Raw genomic sequence first — 27306 nt, 5'->3', positions numbered from 1 at the left:
TTTGATCTTAGCTTTAGCAAAAGAGGGAGCTGACTGAACTTGTATAAGGCATGTGTAGTCAGTAAATTAAAAAACCCAAACCACAACTCATGCCACAATAAATAAATATGAAATTATCCCCCAGCTCACAAAAAAAGAAAGAAAACATGTACTTCTGTTTGCTTTTTGCTTTTTTCAGCAGCTTTCTGTCTGAAAAATTTCTCTTCTTGTGAAATTCAGCAGATAAATGAGCAAAAATAGATTTTCATGGATCTGGTTATTTTTCAATGTTGGCCTAAAAGCCTCAGCAAACGTTTGGTCCATGTTCTGCTTTGCCCAAGTAGACAGGCACACATATCTTGTATGTAGTCCTTTCAGACTAACAGGACAAGAAAACGCTGGATGTAGTCAGAAGGGGGTTTCCAGAAAAGAGAAGAGTATGGTCTAGCTTTGCTGCTGGAATATGTTAAATGATATAAAATTGTGGTTTCGAAGTAGATTGGGTGCTGAAAATGAAATAAATAGCAAAGCCTGGGTGGATCAGAGTATGAGGTGGGACAGAGAAGTTGACAACTGAGAGCTGAGGAGCATGCCTTGCTGAAGAGCAAGACTGGGCTGGGTCGGGCTGTGCTCTACGTGGTCCCTGCTACGGAGACAATGAGGCAGACTGAGGAGAAAGCTGACCACGAGGCACAGGTTAACGCCACAGAGACGTGGTCAGGTCTTCACTGACTGTATGGGCAGCCAAAGTTTTGCTCATATTCATGGTAACAACGGATCTGCCCTTTCTGGGCATTGGGTCATCCCTTGTCATCATAGGTCTGTAATAGCGTCTGTTGAGTTTGAGGACTAATTTCTACTGTTCTTCTGTTGCTGTTTTCCTGAGGAAAACCCACAGGATCTACTGACCTTTTCGAGATCATAATCACTCTGTGGAAATGTTGTTTTTCTTTCTCAACAAATAAAACCCTGAAACTGAAGTGCGAACAGGATTTGATTTATTATTTGGGTGTCTGCGTTATTGTAACTCAGCATTGACATAAGTCATCAGCCATCAAACTAGAGCTGCATTTTACATGCAAGAGGGGTTTTCTTGAGATACCAAGGCAGCATTTGTCACTGGGAAGGTTCAAAACCAGTTTTGCAACTCCTGGCTAGAGAGTGCATTTGGGATAACTGATTTTTTTTCTCATTTACCAATAAATGAAGTGTCATATGTTTTGTTGTTATCGTGCTTGGGTTAGGAAGAACAGGTCAGATTACTGACAGCACTCGGTGTATGAAAGGCTAGAACTGAAATTTCTACATCTATATCCAGGTGCCCTGTAATCTCTAGTGTGTATATCTGGGCACATCAAGTAGCAACATTGTCATTGCCCTTCTCTAACGTTAATTGGTAAAACTAAGTGACTTTCCCAAGGTTTATCAGGAAATCTATAGCTATGCATGGAGTTAAACTAAGGTCTTCTAAGTGCTTAATTACAGGGCTGTTTTTGTCTTAAAGGAAGTCCCACTGAATCATCCAGGTTGCTGTAATGGTCTTTGAAATAATGGCATCTTGCTTTGTTAAAAAATTTCCCTTCCCACAGGCATTGGGTCTTGAAGATGGCAGGATAAACAGTGAAAGTGGAACAAACAAAGCATTTTTTTCTGCTAACCATTTAGAAAGGAAATACTCAAGCAGTTTCATGTAAATTCACCTGCTATTATATGATCCAGCTAAAATAAAGTGAGGGCATATGTTTGTTCACACACCTTTAGAGGTAGATATCACATAGGAAAAGATACATAGAAAAAAAACTCTTGAGTCTACAAAGGCCTTGTTCTACCACCTGCTAACTAAAGGGGAAAACTAGAAAGTTGTGACTTGATGGTATTATGGTTTCTAAGTAAGCTTTTATGTGCTTTACTACTGGCAGGAAAAGATTCGATTCAATGAAGGTTGTGAAGGAGCTGCACTGCTACATTTAGGGTGAGAAATAAAACATGAAGACTATGCTTTTCACAGCGGCTGTGTTAGCCCTTGTGAAATCTCTAAAACAACTTATCTCTAGTGGATTTTGACTCATGTCCTTCAATGTCCTAGATACACTCTTTCAGTTACTTCCTTTTTCTGGAGCAAATGTCCCTAATCCAGATTTAAGCAACACTGCAAAATTTCTTATCGTAGATTTGATATCCAAATTCAGTTACAATTAGGTATATGAACCCATGGTTTTACATTTAAGGAGTCATAATGTTTTTAGAGGAAACTCATTTTCATATTTCATTTTTACTGTTAAAAATACTTGATTTTTTTTAAAGAAATTAATAAAGCTTTTATTTCCTCATTTGTATATATCCAAATCATACAATTGTAATCAAGCTAGCATGCTATAAATCAGTAGGGCTGTAGGTTCACAATGTGGTTCTGCTCAGGATTTAATAGATTTTTGGTTTCCTATGTGCCATTGATTTATTGAAACTACCTAGCTTGTTTATTTGCCAAAAACTTAAGGTGCTCTCTACTGAAGAAGATGTGTTCTTATGGGAAAAATATTTTCATCCATTTTACAGGTATGATCCACACACAGTAGGACGCAGGTACCTAAAGAGGAGTTAAGTACATACAGGTCTTAGAGATTGCAACTGTAATTGCTGCTGAGGCCAAGGATAAGACAGATGCCCTCCTTGAGAGTTTTCAAGACTAAGCAGATGAAATGTACAAAGTAGACTCAAAATGAACAGAGAGACTGAGAAAGAGTATGCTTGTAATGGTGATGTTTGATCATATATTAGGCGAAAGACAATTGCTTTACCACCCTCTTTTTGAGATGGATAGAAGTCCTATCTGTCTACATATCTGTAACATGCTCATCACAAGTAGATTTCAAAGTTCCTGAGAGCTTTCTGCTGCTTCTAAATCATAGCTATGAAATGCTAATGATGAGGCATACATCTGGATAGCCAAAGAGAAAGGAAGCACAAAGAGGGTTGGGATCCCTTGGATTCCTCTGGGCTATTCTGTGGTTCCTGTGTAAAAGCTAAAAATAAGGCAAGAACTGATTTTCTGTGTATTTGTAAAAGAAATTAAACTCTTTGTCCCACAGCCTACCTAAGTGCCTTTAAGCCATGGGATACAGTCCGTCTGCTCTCTGTTGCTCGGGTAGGGATTTGTAGGATGATTCAGACCCTTGTGCTGTGCGGATCAGCACAGTCAGTAGTACAGTAAATCTCCAAGGTTTTCCAGTTACCAGGGCTGACACAGTTTTTCATAGGAAGAGCCTTATCAATTCATCTGGAGGCAGCTCCAGATCAGGGACAACAGAGCAGTGGAGGTGTTTGGACTTCTGGAGATATCTGATCACTTGTAAATGATCTGAGTTTTGAGTAAATGATTAGTGTATCTGCAATTCCTGCAGGGTGGAGAGTTCAAAGTTTTGGATTTCAGAGTTACTGAATCACCTAAAGGAAGCAAAGCTTCAGAAAACAAATATTTGATTAACGTTTTATTATGATGTATTACATTTACACTGTAAATCACAGTGGGGGAAAGAGAATATGCATGTTTTGGAAAATAATTTTGTGGATTCCTGCTGGCATAAGTTTTTAAAAGGAGACTATGTGCTTTGCCTGCATAAGTTTCTCTCAGTACCATAATTCTGTAACCAGCTGAAGTAGATATTTAAATCCATACAGCTGATTGGTTGGACTAAAAGACATTAAATAATCCAAGCTGCCCATCTTTTCCAGCTATAGAATTAATCTGCGGCCTTTAGAATCTGGGTGCAAAATGGTATTGTTAATTTTTAAGGCAAAATACAGGATCACGCAGCTTTGGCTTCACTTGGCTCTGCCGAAGTCTATCTTCTACTTCCATCATTGATTTCTCTGGTTTTATCTTTTTTCTAATTTTGGTCCAGCACCTCACTCAAATACACTATAATTTGATGGCTCTCCTCTGCCTCACAACTTGCATGCCAGGTCAGACCAGAGGAATGCAGGAATAGCTTTTAAGTTAATCTTTGAGAAGTATTTACCAAAATAATTTATTAAAGGTTTATTCTTATAGTAATCTTGTGGAAACACAATTTTGATGCCAGTAACTTGGAGGGAAAATACTGAAAACAAGCCAGTTTGGGATTTGGTTCATTCGCTTTTGTTTTGGTTTGGGGTTTTTTGCTTAGATTTGGTAAAGTAACTTGCATATGTGACAATTCTTGTAATTCTTGTAGGTAAATAATTCCTGTAGGAAGCACTATAAAAAGGATTTTGAATCTGAGAATCTCACTTTCTGTAGTTTTTGTACAGTAGTTGCAGCAGTGCAAAGTGGAGGTAAAACAGTATCAGAACTAAAGCAAGTAAGACATCCAATCTGTTAAATGATGTGCCTTAAAGGTACAGGGCACGCAACTTTTGCTTTTATCTGGCTCTGATCAAAAGTCAGCCTGAGGAACAAGATTTTGCAGAACCTCTAATTACCATAATTTCCAGATGAATGTTGCTATTTTTGTAAGTGATTAGCATTGTGACATATTTCCTTTGCAGTCTGGCAGAGAAGGAACAAGAATGATGAATTAGCTTATCCACTTAATTTCACAAGATGAGGTTTGTGACAACCTCCGTCAGGGTGTTTTGAGATGTGCTGTTGGAGCAGCTTAGGAAACTGACACAGACACTGACACAGCTTAAGCAGATTGAATGTGGATAAATTAAAAAAAAAAAGTTGATAGTTGAGGCTTTCCAGCCAGCCCATTTAGCCATTAATAAACTGTCAAAAAAATAGACAAGAAAGGCTCCTTATGGTTCCTTACATATAAAGATGAAGAGCCAGACTGAAGCCAGAGTCTGTTTCAAAGGAAGTTGTGATGGAACAGGGGAACTGGGCAGTGCAAAAGTTGCCCCAACCAGTTGTTTGGAGAGACAGGATTTCTGAACAGAGTTGTAGAGCTTTCCTCTGAAGCAGCAGCTCCAAGGAGGGTGAGTGGCACAGGACGGCTCTTCCTCCAGAGGGGTCTTTGTCTGAGCTGCAGACGGCTCTTCCGAATTAGCATGGTGTGCACATGCACCATTGCAGCTGCAGCTGGGAAGCATTCAGGCATTAGGTTCCTCTGTGCTTTGTGATAATCCTCTCCAGCTCCATACTGCTGTGCACAGGTTTTAGCTTGTTACTGTCAGTTCCTGCAGTGCTGCTCCTCGTCCTGCTAGTTTGCATTGATCATTGCTGCTGGTGACACTCACATGCCCTTTGATAACGTAGCCGTCAAAGCTCCCGTCCCTCTACAAGCCCCGTTATGGACCCACTCCTATCCGAGACGTTGATTAGTGTCGTCTGCCAAAAGGTTTATGTAACAGATGTTGTGAAGTGGACACATACACACAAACACGCACACACACGCACACACGCACGCACACATGCATACACATGCACTGATACTGCAAGGGCTGTCAGGGTGATGATGGAGGGAGGATGTGGGACTAGAGTAGCTTGAAGGCACAGCTGCATCCATGAAAAAAGCAACTAATGACTCTGTGTGACCATGCTCTATTTTCAGCTTGTCATCATGGCTGGGACTGTTCTGCTCGCCTACTACTTCGAATGCACTGACACTTTTCAGGTGCATATCCAAGGTTTCTTCTGTCAGGATGGCAATTTGATGAAACCGTACCCAGGAACAGAGGATGAAAGCTTTATCTCCCCTCTTGTGCTGTACTGTGTGCTGGCTTCAACTCCGACAGCTATTGTAAGTATAAGAAATTTGAATTCTTCACTGTTGCTCTGCAATAGTAATAACGCTGATACATTTCTTTGCCTTCTTTCCTCTCTTTTCAGCTGTAATTGATTTGCACTTAGCTAGCTCTCTATTTTGCTTTAGCCCAATGTAATCTTCATTAGTTATCTCCAGTGGTAATTATTCTGAGCTAATCACAATGAAAGACTGAGGGGTAGAGCTTGTTAAGCCTTTCACAATAGCTCACTTACTTCGGTGATTAGTTGTGAATTGTGTGATTCCAGAGAGGCCTAAATGCAAAGGTGATCTGTTACTGAAAATAAAATAAGTAGGATAAAGCTGGAGTAAAACATGGATCGGATGTACCACATATCCAGGATTATTTGCTGCTATAGTAAATGAACTGCTAAAGGGCTTTGGCAGGCATAGATGAGCAGAAAGATGCTCAGTGTTAACAAAATTATGAATATTCTTTCCTCTGTATTTATAGTCTTTATTTTTGACAGTCACATGCATTTACCTTTCTCTACCTGGTTTTCTTTACTATCATATAAGTCAGCTATAATGTCGCTGTTCCCAGCAAGTTAAAATATTCAATTAGGTGAATACATACAATTCTGAACAGATTATTGCAGTCATTGATTAGCAAAACATTGGCCTTTTCCCTTTTTCTGTACAGAAAGTTTAAAATTTCCCCAACAGCCAGCTTTGCTCCCATTGTAATTGCATTGATACATGCTTATCAGACTGTCTTTCTGTGCTTTGTTATCTTCTATTTCTTTCTCTTTAATTCTTTATCTTTACTATTTCCTTCTTATCTTAACTTTACTTTGCAGTTCTTTCAAAAGTTGATTAAAGCTGTACATGATGTATTTAATTATGAGAGGTGGATGATGCACAAAAGAGACATAGTTTATTATAAGTTTTTGTCTGCAGTAGTATTAATGCATGAAACTGTAACACAGAAAGTAATAAGAAATGTTAAAGGGATCTGCAAAAGAGGCTACAGCTTTTGGTATAGGATGCTTTCTGAAAATGAGTGAGGAATTTGAATATAATTCTGTCAGGTACTTATGAAAATCCTCTGCAGTAACAGTTTTATTTTCAGTATTGAAACTCATTCGAACATTAAGACATGTTCACTTTTGCTTCATGCTGCACTGATACAGGATTTGCAAATAAAAAAAGAAATATTCCACTTCTCCAACTTTTCCTACCAAAAAAGGTAGGGAGTTTGAGTGCCATTACCATTTTTAGATGTAACATTACTGAAGTTAGTGAGCAATTTGTCCCTTATTTTAGTGATATGGTATTGGCTTGGCAAGTAGTAATAAGAATGTTGTTCTTTATTTGGATCTTGTATTTAAAACCTTGCTCTGTCAAAGTTTGCTGCAAACTTTTCAGGTTTTTCTCCACCCAGCATGGGTCACCTCGACTCAGTGGATCAAAAGTTTCTTTCCTTTCAGTGGCCCAAGGAGGATTTTGCTTTGTTACTCTTATTTATGAAAAAATGGGTTGGAGTCATCTTTGGAACACAGTGATAGTAGTCTCTGTCCTTGGGAGATGAGCAATGATATTTTTGTAGTTCCCATGGCCTATGTTAACATGGGAAATGAAAGACGGGAGAGAACATAAAATAATGTTTTTGGGTGCAAAAACCCTCAGCCTAGTGCTGCATGGGGCTGGTGTGCCTATCTTGTCCATTGCCGTCTGCGTGGAAGTACTAGCCTGGGCCCAGAAGCGGAGAAATCACATTTGTCTGGTGCTGGATCCAAACTAGTAAGCTTTTTCTCTTGGGTTATGCTATACTGTTATATTGGCTATACAGCTTCAGTCTAGGGAAGATGTTGTCAGGGACAGTGCTGGGCTCTGTACATCATGGTTCATTGCCATCCGTACATAGATGCTGAAGTCAAGTCAAGGCTAATGCCAGTCCTTCCTTATAGAGTCTTTTTTCTCGTGAGATTGTTGTTGCTGTTCAGAAAAGGAATCTTTAGGCTCCTGAATTACAGTGGAAGTTTAGTAAACGCAGATTAACCCATAAACCATGAACAGCTATCTCCCTCCTTCCAAAAAATACTGTGTGCTCTAGAAATCCTTATCAGTTTCTACAATAAATTGGTTGGTTTGGCTAAGAGAGACACTGACTCTATCTGATTTGCCTGTTGCTTTATTCTGCCACTGCCCTAGCACCTCGTTGCATGAGGTGAATAATTATTGTTAGGGAGAAGGGAAGGAACCTAGTGGCAATGGTTCTTGTTAATAGTCTTTTGGAGCTATAGAAAATCATCCAGGAATTTGTGCAAGCTCACTCCAATGAGAAGTTACTTGCAGATTGGCAGACAAGCAGCCTTTAAGCGCAGTCCTGTGTGCACAGGTCTGAGGAGGGCTCCAGTCCCTGATTTTAGCACAGCTATGAGGTGTTACAGTATTTGAAAGCCAAAAGGGAGCAGCTTTATGAGTTTAATGGAAGATCTTTATGTCTCAGTCATTTGGCTGTGACAATGGTTGGGGGAAAATGAATGCATATATTTTATTTATTCCTGGCAACAGAAAATGCTCTTGTGGATTGTTGCTACCATATATGCTTTTCCCTGCTCTGTGCTAGAGAGATAAATGAGACTGGCCTGTTTTTCTGCATTTTATGTGTTATTATTGAAGCACTTCATTACACTGACCCTATGTAACCACTTTTTTTCTGCTACAATGTTAATCACCATATGTAAGAATTACAGAAGTCTTTTGATGCCCTGGCTGATAACCTTTTAGTCTCTGATAATAAGAGGTTCTTGTGAGGGAAAATGCTTGAATCTCATGGTGACACTGTTAAATATATTAAAGGAATGTATGCCTGTCTCCATTCTGTGAAATGCACTTTTCTCTCAAATGTTCCATTGAGGATAGGTCAAAGGCTTTCATCTGCCTTATTTCTATTAAATTTTCTGAGTGAGCAGATTTAGCAGATTTTCTGCAGAGTAATGGGGAAGTGGTGAATTAAGTGATAAATGGCACCTAAGTGAGGACAAACCTGTTTTTCTTTGCAAAGAAGCAACCAGCCGTTTTATTTGTGATTTAATGTTTTATACTCTTAAGCATGCATCTTAAAACTCAATTAATATATTTTTTCCATCAGCACTGGTAGAAAAGAGTGGTTCCTAGAATCAGTGTCTCTGTGTTAGAGTCAAGTTGTAGTTGTCTGTAGGTTCTGGCACCACAAAAAGCTTCGTAAGATATTCAAGGTTTCACCGTCATCTCAGGTGAATTGTGCCAGCTGTGCTGATAGTGGTGGAGGTTGATTATTGAACAACTGCTAAGTCTCCTTTCTCTTCTCATATGGAGATGGGTATATGAATGCGTTCAGGCCATCTCATGATAAAGAGAGAAGCTAGGATTAATTCATTTGAATTATAGCAGGCAGGAAAGTACCTCCCTCTGAGGAATGGTAAGCACTTGGGTGAGCTAGCTACCAGGCTGTCTTTGGGGCTGGGAAAGGGGAATGAGAAGGAGGGTGTTTATTGCCATGGCACTATAAGAAAAACATAGAACTTCAGTCTTTTTCTCAGCCATATTTCAAAAGATCAGAAGTTCCCGACAGCCAAAAAGCTTGTCTTAGCCTTAAGAGGGCCTGCAGCAGAATGATTGCACATTCAGATTTCTGACCTCTCAGACCAGGCATTATAGATCTTTAGACTGACAGCCCCTCCTTTTGGTGGTTATTCTTCAATATAGAACTTAATAAGAGAATAATTGCATTTTTTTTCAGTTTTGGAGCTCTTGGAATGCAAACTCTTTTCTTGAAGTAAACGTAGCACAGGCATTTTACTCAGCTCGTTTTCCAGTGATAAGAAACACAAAAATTAAGAACAACTTAAAAGTTTAAGCAGAGGAGCTTTGACTTCAACTTCCAGAGTCACAAATCTGATGAAGTTAAAAATGATTTGTCAAGCCGCATCAAGTTTTGCGGAGTTTGAGAGAAAGTGTACTATTTCAGTGCATTGTCAATTTCAAAATATTAGAGAGGTAATCATTCTGCTCATTTGGAGCAGAAATAATTTTTCTTTAATTTTTACCAATGTGAGAATTTTACAAAAATAATGTTTCAAGAGGAACTGTTTTGCATAATCATAAAATTTTCAAGCCATTCCCTTAAAAAACAATCTAAGATGATTCAGCCACATTTATTAATGTCTATCAAGACTAGCTTTCCTGCTTATGGGCTTACTAGGAATTCCCTAGCTGCTACTAAATAAAGATATCAGAGTTCAAAGCTGCTTCATGTTCTGCTCTGTCCATTGTGATTTGTCTGGTTACTTGAGAGGGGGAGAAAGGCTTAGGAAGAAAATCTATTCACTGAAATGAATATTAGTAGAAAACTTCAAGGACACCATTTTTAGTTTCCTTGTGGTATAATAAAAAGGTCCCCCACTGTTTTCAAAAAAATCTTCAGTTTCTCTCCTTCAGTTTCTGGGACAGAAGTGGTAGCCTCCATGGAATTATTAACTGGTGAGTGCAATTAATTTGTGCAAAAGAATATTTGCTTTAAGATAGCTTTTTTGGAATCATTAAAACCAAACACGGTGATTTGGTTATTAATCAGAGGCCTACATACAGTGTTGATCAAATCTGTCTGATACAGGAGGAAACTGTTCAAATTTCTCTGTGGAATTTGCACAATTTTCTAAGTTATGGAGATGGTTATTATTATTACAGTGATATATTTCTAGAAGGCAAGCCTGGGAATTTCTGTGCTATGTTGGCTAAGTCCCCTGTGGCAGCTCAGCAGCAGATGCTACGGAAACCAAGCATAGTTTGTTCAGTTCAGGGCTGTGCTACAGCTTCTTCCCAGCATTTCCAGGCAGAAATCCCTGGGCTCTGCAGGTGACAGTGCTACAAAAAAGCACAGTCTCCTCTGCTACCGCCTCCCTACCTGCCATGCTTCACACGCAATGCTGGCAGGACAAACCAGGGGCAACAGGGAGTGCTGGCAACTTTCTGAGGAGAAGGCATGTCCCACACATACGTATCTACCTCCTTGTGAAGGTAGATAGCTCTTCATTTTTAGAGCTGGCCTATATTTAATTTAGTTCCAGAATGATCTCCCTTCAAGGCACATTTGGTTGCATCTTTCTTTTATTGTTAGGAAACAAAGCTGATGTTACTCATGGGTCTAGGCTGGAGGAAGAACCTCATTGCAGGTCGGATTTCCTTCAAAAGTGGTACTTTGTCTTCCTCCTTTTGAGTCTTTGTCATTCACCACATGGCAAGCCAGGTGCTTGGCGAAGTGGGGTACATAGGAGTGAAGTAAAGGTGTGATCATTCCTGTGTGCAATTGTTTATATTCTGGTGTTTACACAGCCTTCTGGAAAGTAGTAAATATACCTTGTTGTTTGTTACAGCACTTTCAGGCACTTTTACTGACTGCCAGTGCCTTACAGGACTTTCGTCAAGGTCTCATTAACATGCCACTTCCTGTGGAATAGTGTGAAGATGAGAAAAATTTCCTTTCTTGATTTTACTGAAGTTTTGGAATTTAATTATTTCAGAACAGTTTTCCCACAACAAATTGTTTTTGAGCAGAATGGTAAGGCAGTTGTTGTTTGGGGGCAGTCTGGAATGCCAGTTGTGGTTTGCAGCCCTTTTGTCTTGGAGGGAATAAAAGAAACCAGTTTCACTTTACTGGAAAAGTGCTTAGTGAAGATGTTCTTTGTTATTGTTTTCACTGAAAAGAAAAAAAAGCAGAATAAAGTAATAAATAATTGAATGTAAGTTTGGGTTTTGTCCTCAGCGGATTGTAGGTGAGTTTACTCTGCAGTGTTTAATTGAAAAGTCTTCTTCGTTTCCTCATATAATTTTACAAAATATAGCACTGATTCCTATGGGCTATGGAAGACCTGTATAAATGGTGATGAAAAAGATGAGAGAGTGCCTGAGAAAAACCTCATCTGATCCCCTAGTCATCAGCCAGGCAGGCTTGAGTCGGTGCCCTGGCTACAGATCACAGAAATAGTATGTTTTGGAGAGGCTACCAAGGTAGACCTCTGTGACAGCTTGTATCCTAAGGAGTCTTTCTCAATGTGAGTACACATAAGGCAAACAGAGGATGGGGGAAAGAACAATGGAGAAGATTGTGTTGCTTGGTGTTTGCTGCCCAGACTTGACAGTGGAGTCTCAGCTGCGTAAGTGGTCAAGATTTGCCACTGCCGGTGGAAGATGGGAAGGCTGATCAAAAACCCTTGAAGGTACACTCAGGTTGGGTCCTAAGACTAACTGTGAGATTTAAGGAAATTAAGGAACTAGAAACAGTGAGGGAAATTTGATATGAACTGTTTCCATTGGAGGAAGAATAAGAGGCTACACTGCAAAGGACACAAGCTGTAAAAAAAGAAATTCTGATGAAATATTAGGAAGAATTAGCTTTTTAAAATGACATTAGCCAAACAGTGAAGCAGAGGCCCCAAGAGGTTGTAGGATCTCCATCCTTGAAGACATTCAAAACATGACTGCAAAAGGTCCTGCTCTACCTGATCTAAACTGGCCCTGCTTTGATTAGGGGTTGAACTGGAGACCTCTGGGGCTTCTTACCACCTAAATCACTTTAGGATTCTGTGCACTGTATGTTGTGGTGCTTGTGAAAATCTTCTACTGTTTATCTGGTGATGGAGGAATGGAGCCATGAGATTCTGTGTAGCATCTGTAGAGCATCTGTCTGCTGATGTGCAGCTGTGCGAATGCGGGTCCTGAGATACACCGCGATGCAAAAGAGCAGAATGGCTGTGAGCCCAGTGCAAGGCAGTGCTGGTGAAACAACTACTGAAGGGCTTTGCAAAGGTCACTTTTCAGTGGACATGCCTCCTCACAGAGACTTACTTGATAGGGTGGCTTTTCCCAGGGAGAGCTGTTCTGTGGAATCATTTTGAAACTGGCTGCTTGGGATTGAAAGTCCCAAGACCTTCAGCTGCGCATATTCCCTCCTGCACTGCTCTTGGAGGTCTGTGCACAGCTCGTCTCACAGCCAGTCTCCTCCACCTATTCACTTTTCTCTTTGGCTGGAGTCTGAATACTTCTGTCTTGATTAATTTAGTTCATTCTGTTCATGACATTCACAATGCAGCTACGCAGATTCCTATGGAGAATTCAGGAAACATCATACAGCTTGCTGAAGCCAGTCCAGACTCAGGAGATCCAAGTTCAGGGGTTCTTCTTGCTGCCAGGGATTTTCCTCTGAGAGAGCATGTCTCTATATGCAGTTTCCATCTATAAAATGGTGTTAATAGGGATTCACTGTCTCACAAGGATGCTGTTGGAGTAAACATTAAAAGATTTTGGGGTAATCTAAACTTTATGCATACAAAAAGCAGATACAGCCTGGCAGTATTTCACATAATTCTTATTAAGATGGGATCACCCTCCTCTTGTTAGGATTGGAAGTGCAACCACCTATGTTTTTCTGTGGGAAATGGTGAAAGGCTGTTGTTTCACAGTCAAGACTTGAGGGAACCCAGACTGAGGGTCTGCTCAGCTCTGCTCCCAGAATCTATCCTGTGAATCCTGGCTGACACTTCTCCTTTATTTGCATGGAAACGTACAGCTATTATTAAAGCTTTGTACAGCAACTTTCACATGACTCCAAGATTCTCTTAAAGTGTTAAAAAACATAAAAATAATGTTCACCTATTCATCAGTCATGACTGAGCAAGCCTGCAAACTGGGAAGACACAGGAAGGTTGCTGCAGATGAGGACTCATGTGCTTCATCGTGGCTAGGAGAAGAGGGGCAAACATTTTGGCTAAGTTTTAGTGAATCTGGAGTGAGTTTTCAAATGAAGGCAGAGGATACAATACCAAACTGACTTAAGTGAAAAGGAAGAAGATACTGGAACATTGTGACTTGCGACACACCAGTTTGTACAGGCAGGTTTTTGTTGCTGGAATAAACATAAGACAAGGCATGCTAGGGGAGTAAAGCAGGAGTGCAGCCCTCAGCTTTGCTAGAAGATTTATTTGAAGTGAGGTACAAAGCTGATGTCCTGATAAGAGAAACAAATAGAGTTAAAGAGATGAACATGGGCCCCATCCTTGGCTGTCCCAAGAGAATCGTCAAGGAATGCCTTTCCTGAAGTCAATAAAACCATTCAAGGCTGACTGCCACCCTCACCCAACCCTGCACAGTTGCTGCAGGAGGGTTGCTCCAGGTAGCCACTCTTCTGAAACCTTTTTCCAGTCTTAGCCCAGATTTATTGCAGGCCAGTTTTTCTTAATTTATCCTGATAGAAACAACTCTTCTTGACCTTTACTCACAGTCTATTTTTAGAGGGCAGTTGTGCAAAGAATGATTTGGCAAGGAGAGCATGAGCTCATCTGAAAGTGTTGCAAAAAAATAAAAAAAAGTTAAAGATAAAAACCTCTATTTCTCTTTAAAAACAATAGTTATGTTGTTTTATTGATTAATAATTAATGAAACAAATTAACAAACTGTTTGTAATCTGTAGAGCAGTTGAGGGAAGGCTGGGTGCTCATACTGTGCTCAGAACATGAAGAGGGAAGATGTACTATTTCACTGTTTGAAAAATGTAAAGTCGTGACTTGGAGGATATAATTTCCTAACTGTATCTGTGCAAATTGAAATCTGTCGTGGACAAAGACCTGTTGATAAGGAAAATGAGAGAGGTCATTTTGTCAGACACTTTGCTGAGACAGAGTCAGGAAAACAAGGAAAACATGGGTGGCAGAGGTTTTTGAGAGCTGAAGACTGAGGATCAAGTATTTGGTAACACTGCTGGTAATGGAAAGGCTGGGATGGATGAAGAAGAGTTTTCTTGCTAGACAGGTTGAAATCAGCAAAGGAAAAATGGCTGCTGGGAAGTATCTCCAGTTCATACTGGGGCTTTGGGACACTGCCATAGTATTTATACCTAATACTGAGAGGGATGTGGGCAAAAAAGTCCGAACACCATAACCTCAGTGGAGTTAAGCTGCTCTTGCACTCATGAAATTGAGATCAAAATCACATCCAGTGACTACCTGACACTAGATTTGTTTTCCTATGGCAAACATCACATCAGACTGCAAATCACCTGTATTTTTAGCACTAAACAAAAGGCCCCAACTTCCAGTGCAATTTTCTTGTCATTCCTACCACTTAATTAAGCCAGTATGATCCAGAAATCCATGAACCTTGCATTTTTTCCTAATAAAAATAGAAGTCATTTGTTTGATTTTTCCTTTTTCCACCCATAACTGTGTATGTATTTTTAGATTTCAGATTTGGGACTGAATTGTAGCAATTCCTGGGTTGCTAGTTCTGTTCTGGCAGGGGTTCAGGCACTTAATAGTGTCAGTGATTGATTTCAGGGAGGCCAGCTGGAGAACTTGGCTGGACGTGGACACTGCGCATGCAGAATCATCAGGTTTTAAATTAGGAAAGTCAGGGGAGTTACTTTGCTTCAAAGCTGCCTGGAGAGAAAAAAATCGGTTCTTCAGGGGACTATTCACACCCCATTCAATTTTGCACAGGTAGTTTAGCTGTCAGAACCGGGTGCCCAGGCTCACCTTGAATTTCCAGAGAGCAGTTCAAGGCCTTGAATTATTTTCTAGAGGCCATGTTTAATGTATAGGGAAACACAACTCTCAAATTCAGGCAACTAAATTCAGTGCCAGAGGTAGGAGCACAGGAATAATCCAGTCTATGTTGAATGATCTTATGTCACCTCACAATATACCTAAAGGCTATATTGAGCCAAAGGGACTGTTCACTTAAAAAAACCCACATTTTGATCTGCTATGCTGGAATAAATCTGAGATAGTTCTCCTTAACTCTTTGGAATGGAATTGAACAGATTTATACTATGGCAACATTTACCTCTAAATTTAATAGATGGAACTGCTCTACCTATATGGGAGTTGCTAGGAATTTGCCAGACATTTAAATTCATAGAAATAAAGATGGGAATGGAAGTGAAAAAATGCTTAGCTAATTCCTAGTGCAAAGGCACTTTAAAATGGATTTACTTTTAAAGGAGGACTATGATTATGCTTTATATCTAACTATCTCTTGTTTGAAAAGTTTGGGGTTTTTTAAATCCACTAACTGATGTCTTCACAGACTAGAATTTCTTCAGGGAATGAAACAGTTCTCAAAGGGTATGTACAGCCCCTGGCGGACAGAGGGCCAAAACATTAAATCAAACTTCTGAGCATTATCATAACTCAGATAATAAATGGTTTGAAATAAAGTATTACTTTTAAACTGCTTTTGTGCAGATGGTCTTTTTCTTAATTCTCACCCCCACAGTTAATGAGCTGAGCTTATTGAATTGCTTGCCAATTCTGTTAAGAGCAGATGGAATGAAACAGGATAAAGGCAATATTTCAGCGAGGCTCCCATGCATTGGCGCCTACCCCCAGATGCCATTATCGACATACATCTTACAACTCCACTTCTCTGGCCATCAGTGGCTAGAATTATAAAGAGGTTGAGCATACTTGGCTTAAATGCCAATAATCAATAAGGATGGTTATCTGGCTTAATAAGAATAAATTGTTGCCCTTGAAACAGCATATCGTTGCAACATTCAAAGTGAACTAGGAATATTTCCTTGGTGTTTATACTAACTCTATGTGTTTGTGCGTGTGTGTGTGCGCGTGTGCACGCGTGCATTTTTGTTATGTATTTTTTTGACCCTTCCCTAACAATATGAATTCTTATTGTATGTCATATTATAATGCAGTTAAATGAATTCTTTTGAATATTCCCCTTTTAAAAGCTCATTTCTTCCACTTCAGGCTGGCTTCTTTTTGTACAGAATTTCATTTCAAACTCTGTCTTTCTAAAGTACACAGTCTCCCTCTTTGAAGCATGCTGACAAAACATAACAGATGGGATTTTTGAAGTGCCCACTCACAGTGGGCCATCACTGCCTCTAAAGCCTGTGATCAAATCCTCTCTGGCTTCAGCTAGGGCAGATATCTGACTTTTGTGCAACAGAGTTAAACTAATTCTGAGTGCTTAGGAAATCCTGATCCTATTCAGATGAGAAGCATTTATCATACTGCATAGAAAGAATAAATGTTCTCATCAAAAAACTTTATGTAGTTCATAAATACAGCTAACATCAAGATCAGTGGATCCCTGGACTCTTACATGTCAATGTTTTAATAAATAAAACAGGTCATTTGGTAAATAAAACATGCCAGGAACCATCTCTGACCCCCAGACTAGCTTGCATGCTTAACCCATGGCTCACTGGCTAAACTCTTTCTGCTGAAAGAGCAGTGGCTACATCCAACCTTGCTTGTGGGAACTGTCCCAAACATTTTCTGACTGTTGTCACCAAGCCAAGCTATGCCAGGGACCATGCTAGCAATGTAATGATAAGGATGACTGTCTAACACTGCTGTGCCCATACTCTGGCACTTTTTAGTTTACTAGTATAGATGTGGCCTGTCAAATTTTGACCTCCAAAATATTTGGTTACCTGCCTCAAAAAAGCTTTGCAACTTCAGGCTGGTTTCCATTGTAGACATGTCCTTCAACTAAATTTCTTTTCCAAGTTAGCAGGAGCTCTGTATCTTGGTTGGCAGCCTCAGAAGACTGTAAGTTGGAGAAGACATGGAGGCTACCTGAAACATTCGTTTTTAAAGATGGTCTGTCCCCAGTATTGCTGAGGCTTGCTGATAAAACATTGAGACAGATGTCTACAGGACCACTTTCCAGCTTCCTGGATAGATAGAAACCTTTCATTTCTAAAATGTATGCCAGCAGTAAATTTTAAATACTAATAGCATGATATGACAAGTTCCATGCTAATCACAGTAAAAATAGAAGCCCGTATGTGCCACAGTAACGAGAAAGCGTTGTTTGTTATCCATATCCCAGGAGTTAGTATGAGAATGTTTGCTTTGGCTTGCCACTGAGTGTGAGAATGACAGACCCTCTTCTTGCCTGGGAGCCTGGTCTATATTACTTCATCCTGAGTGAATAAGTGAAGCTTTTCTGTGGAAATTCAATGTCCCAGGGACACACTGGTGTGTAGTAGTTTCTGTGGGCTGGAATCGGACATCCATGTTTTAATGTTTGTTCGTGCTGTTTTTAACCATCTGTTTCTTTCCTGACAGATCTTTATTGGTGAAATATCCATGTATTTCATAAAGTCGACCCGAGAAACTCTAATTATTCAAGAGAAAACTATTTTGACTGGAGAGTGCTGTTACCTGAACCCACTGCTTCGAAGAATAATACGTTTTATAGGTAAGCATTCTTAAGCACAATGAGTTTAGTCCCTGTTTGCACAAAAACAGAACAAAAGATCCTAATGATCTGCAGCACAAAATTAATTAAGCTGTGAAATCTTTGCAGGCGTCTTCCACCTTAGAGGGATATTCCCCCTCGGGATTTGCAAGGTAATGTTTGAAATGTGCCATATCATGCTGTGTGGAGCTCGTTTATATCCTATTCTGCTGAGCTTAATGCTTCTTCTGGACCCTTGAAGAAAGGTTACGCTGATCAAATCCTTATATGAATAATTCCTTCACTGCTATTCTGCGTAAGCTACGCGTTTTACTTACAAACCTATACTCAGCAGCCCATCTCTTTGGCATTTTTCTTTTCAATGCTAATTTTAACATCTAAAATACCAGCACATAATGTTCAGCTTAGCATAGTGTAAAACAGCCCTGAGCCCACTATTTAATAAAATTCTTATTTTTATTCTAATTGTTTTTTGTTGTTGTTGTTGTTAGAGATTTTATTGGGTTGACTGCTGAGAAACTAGTGCAGAAATTCTGTCACTAAACTGTTTGGAGGTTGATATGATCCTTACAAAAAGCTACACCTTTTTTGCAAAGCTTCATTAGTGGAAAAATGCCTACGAGATCTCGCTGAGGCACCATCTCATGGTTCTTTCAGAGTGGGAAGAGGAACAGCATTGCAGCTTGCATTACTTGTGTGGCACTGATGGAGAATGTGGTTGTTCCCTCAGGACTTCCCAATTTGCAGCCTTTTAGGGCTGGCCAGACTTCATGCCTGGGTGTTTAGAAATAAGGAGCGCTGTTTGCTCATTTACTGCCTGCCTCTAGCGACAAGGCGAGAAGAGGGCAGCTCTGAATGGCATATGAAAGTGGCTCTGACTTCATTCCTTCTCATTCATTCATGAGAAGACTCAAATTGGTGCTTAGGGTGAGATGGATTGGCCCACTGGTGGCGTAAGCCAGTGCTAAGTGTTGTTCCCCACGGACCAGGAAGAGCTCTTATTCTCAGGGAGTCGCGTCACCTCCCTCCCTGTTCGCTCTTAGACTTGCAGCCTCCTTGCATACTGCCCATCGTGGAGAGCTGTGCCTGAAGTCACAGTCTCAGATAAAAGAAACAACTGAATGAAAAGCTGAAAACAGCTGGATCTCCTCTTCCCTGTCACTGCTGAATTCCTGAGTTTTATCGGGAAAATAAAGGGCTGGTGTGACTACAGTGAGGGTCATATTGCTCCCATGGAGTGTGCTCCTACTTGCAGGCAGGAGGCCTTGCACAGAGCATGGGGTTCGACAACACCTTCCCTGCTGTGAAGTTTCCCATCTTCAGCAGACTTATCCTGCGGGGAAGGAATAGGCACAGTCTTTTTTCCCCTTCCCCTCTCCCCATGGCTCTGCGTTGAGAACGCCAAAGGGTGGAAAAGAACAAGCAAACCATAGGGCCCAAGCCCCTGTGAGAGCGTCATCTTCCAGCTCCCTGCTGGGCACAGAGGGATTACTCCTGATTCCTGCATGGAGGTTAGGAATTAAAATGGTCTTTTACCCTCTCCCGCACTGGGAGCAGAGACAAACCACTCATGGTCCATTATTGAGACCTGGTCTGTGTGCTGCTCGTGAAAATAAAAGACATTGGAACGTAACTGAAAATAAAATACCCTTGAACTTCACATAACCTCTAGGATACATTGATGGATAGTAAACTGCTATTAAGAGGGAAGCAGGGCACCAGAATCCACTTGGCCACTCAGGGCTTTTTGGCTGTTCCAGCACATTCAGCATGTTGCAAAGTCCTAATCAAATACTTTCGCCTGCAGGGTCAGCACTAAAAGAGCTTAGACCCGGGAGGCTAAGCACTTGCTGTGTATGCTTTCTTATAGTTATCTCTTTCTGTGCTGCTTTTATTTTAATTAGCTTTATTCTTAAGCATTCATGCTATTGTTTCTCTTCTGGTGGAGGAAAAGGGGACAGCAATGATACAGCAGACCCTCAGAGAGTGGCAAAATATGAACCTTGCTAGAGAAATCAGTCTTGGCTCTGCAGCTTTATTTGTCTTCCAGAGACAAAGGAAGTTAACCTTATTAGAAATGTCTTAAAATGTTGGTCTTGTCTTAAACTACACTGATCGTTTGTTTGTTTCTTCTGTGCCTGAAACTTTCTCCCCACTTGTTCAGTAAAAGGAGACAAGTAGAGTTTATTGAAAAGTGGCTGAAATAATTAAAGAAAGGAATTAAAAATAACTTCACTTTTTTTCATTGAAACTGCAAATGCATTTTGAAGACTTAACCTGGACTGACCATCTGTAGCTGATTAGGGACATTAGCTTCACACAGTTGTTTGTTCCAAAAACCCAGAGGACAGTTGGATGTTTGGCTGTGGAGAGGCTACCAGGTTGCTCATACACGCATTCCCGTGCCTGTATCTACCCTTGCTAGACATGAGGGCTGTAAGTTACAGAATTGATTAAGCAGTTTATTTCCCAGAAAACCCTAGCAAGCAGTCTGGTTTGTTGAAAGGAAGGTTGCTGCCAGTCTAGCCTTGGTAGCAATTACTTGCAGTGCTCACCTCTGATAATCTCTTTCATCTGGACACGTGAGCAAAAATCTTCAGCGAGTATGTGGAAAAAGTAGGAATTGAGCTCCTTGGAATATTGTTTTATCTCATCAGTCATCACAGTTGGTGTTAGGAGGATAATTACAAGGAGATGAAGGCACATCATAGAATGCTTTTGAGGTCTCCTTTCCCCAAACTTAGAAAGGCAAAGATGTTGCTTGTCTGTCCCTGACTCTGTAACCAGAGATGCTGGGAAAAAACAGTGTTTTGAAAGTAATGACCTAACTGTGCTTTACATACAATGGGCAGAAAGTTATAGCTGTTTCTTTGAATGTTCACTCAGACTTTGTAAGGGAAGAGAAGTAAAAAGAGAAATTCCAAATGATCTCTCTTTAGCATGAAAAGTAAACATTATTGTCATATAGTCTCCATGGGATCTGTTCGGTTTGATTGTTAGGCTTGAGCCTTTTCCTCTCTTGCTTTCTCTTCATGTGTACAGATCAATGCATGTTTTTGCACTCTAATACTGGTACAAAGATTTAAGCAAACCCAAAACCAGTGACTCTCCTGGGGTGCTGACAGTGCTTCTTTTTACTTGTTTTCTTAGCTTACCTGCTATGCCCCCTGCTTATTCTCTCCTTATTTTCCTCAAGCCTTCAGCAGTGATGTATCTCTAAGCAACCTTCTAAGGTTCTCCCCTCCTGAGTTTAATGAGAATTTTGAGGGTGGATCTTTGTCTTAGATTCCTACCTGGTTCTTTGTCCACAGAAAGCTGAACCAAAATTTCTTCTTTCTTCCCGGCCCAGATATGGGTACTGCACTTTGGTAGACAGTTCCATTTGTGGCAGAGGAGTGCCTCTCATTTGGCTCAATATATATCAAATACTTTACTGCATCTTAGATAGGTGAGATCTGCTATGTACTCTGTGTTTAGAAAATCAATTCCTTTATCAGTGAAAAAAGCTGGCTTAGCCTGGAAACATCAGTCTTTGTTATATGTTGTAATTTGTCCCATTTTCCTCTATCTCTTACAACTCTTTCCACAGACATTTATTCTGAAATTTTACAGGTCAAACAAATGGTGTGTGATTGCTTTGAAGCACTATTTTTCTGTCTAAAATACTGGGGCTGCACTGCTATTCTCCAGTCACATCATCTCTCCTCTCTCCCCTCCCTATTCCTCAAAGTAGTTTTATTGCAAATCTCTGTTACCAAAATTCACAGTTTATGTACTGGATCTTTAAGAAACCAGGGAGTAAGAGTGATTGGTTGTTTCCCGGGTCTTTGCCTCTTCTCCCTGTCTCCCCACTGGAGTGCACACAGCTTTTTGCATTTTTATTCACCTGTACTTGTGGCAGTTTTCCCCTCTGTACCCTCATTCACATCTTGCTATCTTGCATTTGCTTACATGTTCAACTTCATCATTTGTATTGCAAATAGAGGTTATAAATTCATTTAGTTCTATTCAGTGAATGGACTTCATCAAGCAATTAGTCAATCTGTTTATATACAGCTGCTATAGTCCCTCCTGGATCATGAATTCAAACCTCACTGACTCAGTCTGACAGGGTGACTGGAGTGTGTGTTATGTTGTTTTTTCAATATATTAGGTTTCTAATCCATGTGATTAAGTTGTATACCTGCAGAACCCTGATAACAGGAAAGTAACCTCTCTCCAGTTCAGATATTTAGAAACGTAACATGCTACATCAATTTTTTTTGCCAATGACTTTTACTTTGGAGCTGCATAATTTTCAGTTAATAAATGGCATGGATCAGCTTCTGCTGACAGCTTAATTTAAAGCATGGTGACACCTCACAGTGGGCAGCTAAATAATAAAATGAAGGTTTTGTTTCAGCAAATTAAGGCTTTATTTCAGCAAATAATGGTTTACAAGATTTATACACACATTGAGTTTATTGTAATAGGGCAGATAAAACAGAGAACTCTGAAGTCAGTTCCCTAGGCAGCTTCAGGATGTAGTTTGCCCAGCCTTGTCCTTCTGTCTGCCTTGGATCTGAAGTTCACTGTGAAACTGTGCATGCCTGTTATTAACTGGCTGCCTTTCAAAGGGCTTAAGCTGAAATTTGCGGGTGCTGCCTCTAACTTAAACTGCTGCAGCTGCTCCCTAGGTCTCCCTTCTTACCACTGAAGAACCTCCACAGTGGGAAACAGATCATTGTTTTGGGGACAGATCAAATTTTACCATTCCCTTTTGTGCGAGGCTCTGAGTTGATTGTTGCCTAGGTGAAAATTGATAGCCATGAAGCACCAAAGAAGAAAGAAATCCTGTTTGTGGTCTTGACACTCCAGAGTTCTTTTGCACTTGGACCTGAATTTGTTCTTGCATGTTCAGACCATACATCTTCTTTCTTACGTACTGAGGGGACAGTATCCAGGCAGGATGCTCACCACTGACACAGACACAAGAGCTAACAGATCCCTGGAGCCGTTTGCTTTGTGAGGTCTCCACTGGGAGATCAAAGCCAGTCACGGATGGGATCAGATTATCAGTGCTTGGAAGAAGCTTGCTGTAGAGCCTGATGCTGGTACCCCTGCAACCAGTGATGTTTCCCTGTGCCCCCCTCTTTCTCTAGCTGAAAAATGGGATAATGAGTCAGATCTCCTTTAATAACACCCTTTAAAGTCCAATGATGAAGAGTTAAAGTCCTTGTCTGGGGCACAGTACTATAGCGGTTTTATTGCCTGCACAGAAGGACCATTAGAGCAAAACCTTCAAGGATGGGCTGAGGATCAGCATTTCTGTAGAACCAGGAGTCTTGCCAGGGGCCCCCTTCGTTTGAACTTTAATCCTCTCTAAAGAACATGGTGTGCGTGTGTGTGATGTGCGTGTGCGTGCCTGTGTGTGTGTGTGCACATGTGTATGCATCTGCATGTGTAATAGGAAAGCTTTTTGAGTAAATCGAGTATGACAAATTCAGACAATTCACTGGGCATTGGGAAAGGGAGGAGTATCTAAATAAATATACTTCCAAGAAGACTTGGAGACATGTTACACATAAACACAGTTCCTTATGTCCCATAAGCCCTACAATGCACTGTTTCTTTGTCATGTCACTTAAGGATTTCATGTTTTTTCTGTAATAAAAGCTTCTACCTCCTCATTCTTCTTTCCACTGAATGATTTCTCACTTCTCTCTTCCCAGTGTCTTTTCAGCTGTTATTCTACAATTGGCAGCATTTTTTGCTTGTTTGTTTTTGTTTCAAATAGGTGGCATTTTAAATGACAATACTAGTGAAGGTTTCCATGGAGTCAACAGGCAGCTGCAATCATTGATGTCAGAGAGATTCAGAGTAAGGGAAGCTTGAGCAAGAGTTGCAGGGAGAAAACAGGGTGATACTAAAGTTACAGTGAGAGAGGAGAGCTTGAACTCTTCTACAGGGCAGGTGTCTCTATCAGAATAAACAACAGGCATAGCTGGAGGTGGCAACACTGAGGAACTGCCACACAGGGAACTCAGTACCAGAAAGCCCATTGGAGCTGCATCTCAGCAACAGCCCAGCAATTATGGGTTCTTGCTTGGAGGATTATTTGGCAGCAATCTAGGGGGAGGTATAAGCAGACAAATTCAAAATTGAAGCATTCAAAATTGAAGCTGCTGAAGATTTAGATTCTTCCTCCAAGGCAGATGTTAATTCAGATGAGATAGAGCTGGGAAGATTTAAGCTTTTGTTCCTTTTTTAAGGTCTCTCTGTGCAACTGGACTACCTGTTGTGTGTGGGTTAGGGGAAGGAGGGGCCTTGTATAGATGAAATCAACCCCTATACATCCTTTCTGCTAGTAAGCAACTGTACAGGCTATATTTTTCAGAGACTTTTCTCCACATGACTTGCACTATTAATACCTTTTCTCAGCATATACTGCCTTCTGGACTAAAGCTCACTCCCTGGTTTTCTAGACCAGAGTTAGAGAGCTACAGTAAGGGCTGTTTCTTAGCAGGAGGAAATCACCTCCCGTTAAACCTGAGCGTCAAAGACTGCAGGAGGTGCACATGCTCCTGCTCTGTCTCTGTGGCATTATATCATGGACTTCAGCTGTATGACCCTGAAGAGCTAAGGCTACTTATGCTTCATAGAAGCCTTTTGGCTATGATTTGCCTGTCTTTAAAATCCTAACAACCACGTCACTGCATTCGTGTGCTCTAGTCAGTTAGCGTGGCTGCTGTAGGCCATTGAACAAATCCATTGAGCAGATGCATTCCTGAGGTATAAAAACCATCAGGGGACTCACCACCAGTGTCCAGGCTCGCTGGTGTTACAACCTTTTTAATCACAGACGGCCCTATCTGAAAGTCTCCTGAGAGACCTGATATGTGATCAGTACCATCTGCAAGGGTTAAGTTCCTGCTAGCTGAATTCATTGCTGCATACAGCCAGGATTTTCATAAGGCGCAATTTGGCAGAGCTGCAAGAGGGGAATTACAGGGATCAATATGTATCACAACTGAAAGCATGATAAAGGTTTCCACCATAGCTTGTTCTACTGCAGCTAGGGTATTGCAGCCCTCAACAGCTGAGATCTGGGACAGCACTTTTGGTGCGACCAAATACTGAGCAAATGCAGTTGTTGACATTTCTTTTTTTTAGAGAAAAAAGCTGAAACACCTTTGCACACATGCAGTGCCTGGAAGTTGAACTAACTTTATGAAGTCCATGAGATTTTTCTGAAGCATTGTAGTTCTTGACTTGCACTGGCTTATACATTAAAGACCATGGCTCATACCTCAGTATTTCATTCCTAGATTTCCCTGAAGTATTGTAAAGGGGTGGGTAATAATCATCACTGTACCTCCTGTCATTTGCACAGCACATCAAGAAGATGCTGTCTAAAGCAAGCTTTCCCAATGTTTTTTAAGAATCAGCCCAAAAGGGAGTATATGAAGCAACATTCATCTCTGGCATAAGTTGCTGCTTTGCCAGGCCAAAAAGATACCTCCTGCTTTTTTCTTCTTTCTTTTGACCTTACTTATGCATCTACTAAGACAAGAATTGTTGAGGCTCTGGAAAGTCGTAGATTTAAAGCATTAACTGGGGAATAAAGGAAATAAAGGAGCAAGGTCGCTGTTCTCTCCAGTTCACTTTTAAACAGAGACACTTAGCACAGCAGAAGGGAGGAAGACTGTTGTGCCAGTAAAAAGATAGAGGCCAATCCTGCAGTCCAGAACCAGAGGAAGGCATTCGCGAGCCCAATTTACTTGTTGTAGTTGGAAAAGGCACGGCAGCCAGGAGCACTGCCACCTCTGTCCTCCCCACTGGAAGAAAGACACAGTGATTCCCAGGGGAGCCGATGTGCTCCCGAGCAGAGGCACGCTCTCCAATCTCCTGCCTTGGCTGCGGCTGGCTTTTTATTACCACAGTCACAGAGCAGGTCATTGAGACAGCACGGTGGATGTGCTTTGCCTTTTTCTGGGGGGCAGTTCTACCTTGTGGCCTGGAGCTTTGGTAATAAACTCAGCCCCAAAATCGCCTTCGCTGTGGCAGTGCTCCTTCCTTCCCACACAGAAGTGCTTAATTTGATGTAAAGCATTTTCCGTTGCATTATGTTGCTGAATCCCTGATATCTTTGTTTCTCAGACCATAGCAGTCTTTTTTTTCCTTTTTAACTCAGTACAGATAAGCAGTGAAATTATTATAAACATGGTGTTGCCAGCACTCAGGATTTTGTCACAGCCCTCCTAAGATTAGCTGTTTTCCCTGGAGCTTCAGCTCTTGGTTTTATTTAAATGCTTAACAATCTCAGCTAATTTATAATTTAAATGACTTTAACCTACAGAGCTACAGGAAGGGAAAGGCAAAAATATATGATCCTCAACATCTGCAGACCAAAAGAAAAATATTTATTTATCCTAAATTTTCATTTTATTTTAATCCACCTTAGAGATTGGGTAGGGGGAGAGGGGAGCTGATTTACTCTTTTGAAACATTTGGGCTTGGCATTTCTGCAAACCTGCTGTTCTGTTCCTTCAATGTCTAGGCAGCATATGTGACTATAGATCCCCATATATGTTCATAATAGCTGTAGCAGGTATTGGTAACACTCACGTGGGAGTCGGTGGAGAATGTGGCCACTGCAGGATCAAGCAAAGGATGTTCCATGACCCTGGAAATGCTCCTGGGTTCAAGGGCATGTGTCCTCTTGTAGCACTTGAGGATATGTGCTCCCACTGACATGAGCTGAATTGCAACTGTGTGGGAAACATCTTCTGGAGCACAGCATTGAGATATGGCCCAAAGAACCTGGCAAATATTGCCAGATCAGGATCTTTATTTTTCAACATCAGAACAGACAGTGAAAATCAAAAAGATATTTGACATCAGATAATCATGTTAAGTGTGGTATTGTGTCTCAGTACTATATGGCTCTTTCACGACTACTTTATAATTCAGAGCCATTGTATGATCATTTTTTGGCCCAGATCTGGTGAAAAATCATAAATATTCTTAATAACTCATGTACAGGAAACCTGACTGCAGACTCCGAGCCTTTGGTTTAGTAGAAACTTTACAGGCATAGAGTTGCAGAGTTTTCAGTGAAATCAGTAACTCTCAGTTCTGTTCAGAGCTTGCATCACAAAAGTACTTAGGCACATGCTTAACATTTTCAGCCCGTTTTTAAGTCCTTCTCGAGTTGCTGAGTTAAACATCTGTTAGAGTTAAGCATGCACTCTTCTGTATCAGGCCTTCAAACCAGGACTCTGACTTAAGTTAGTAGGGGATTTTTCTGGGTAATTACTGCAGGGTTTGGTTACTTGACGCTCATTATTTCCCTTCCTTTCAAGTACCAAGATTGTTTTAAACATCTTTG

The 27306-nt window shown here is 40.7% G+C and overlaps 1 protein-coding gene across 2 annotated transcripts in view; it reads left to right on the top strand.

Annotated features, from left to right (window-relative positions):
- The window catches only part of PLPPR1 (phospholipid phosphatase related 1), a 133038-nt gene that overhangs the window by 92346 nt on the left and 13386 nt on the right, over positions 1-27306 (top strand). For both annotated transcript variants that reach the window (XM_026103011.2, XM_026103012.2), the window contains exons 3-4: positions 5514-5702; positions 17804-17936. In XM_026103011.2, coding sequence (XP_025958796.2) covers positions 5514-5702; positions 17804-17936 — 322 coding nt within the window. The remainder of the gene's footprint in view (positions 1-5513; positions 5703-17803; positions 17937-27306) is intronic.

Source organism: Dromaius novaehollandiae, chromosome Z (genome assembly GCF_036370855.1).
Source record: "Dromaius novaehollandiae isolate bDroNov1 chromosome Z, bDroNov1.hap1, whole genome shotgun sequence".
NCBI classification, from domain to species: domain Eukaryota; kingdom Metazoa; phylum Chordata; class Aves; order Casuariiformes; family Dromaiidae; genus Dromaius; species Dromaius novaehollandiae.
Note: the sequence above shows the minus strand (reverse complement) of the source record. Positions and strands in the feature narration are given on the sequence as shown.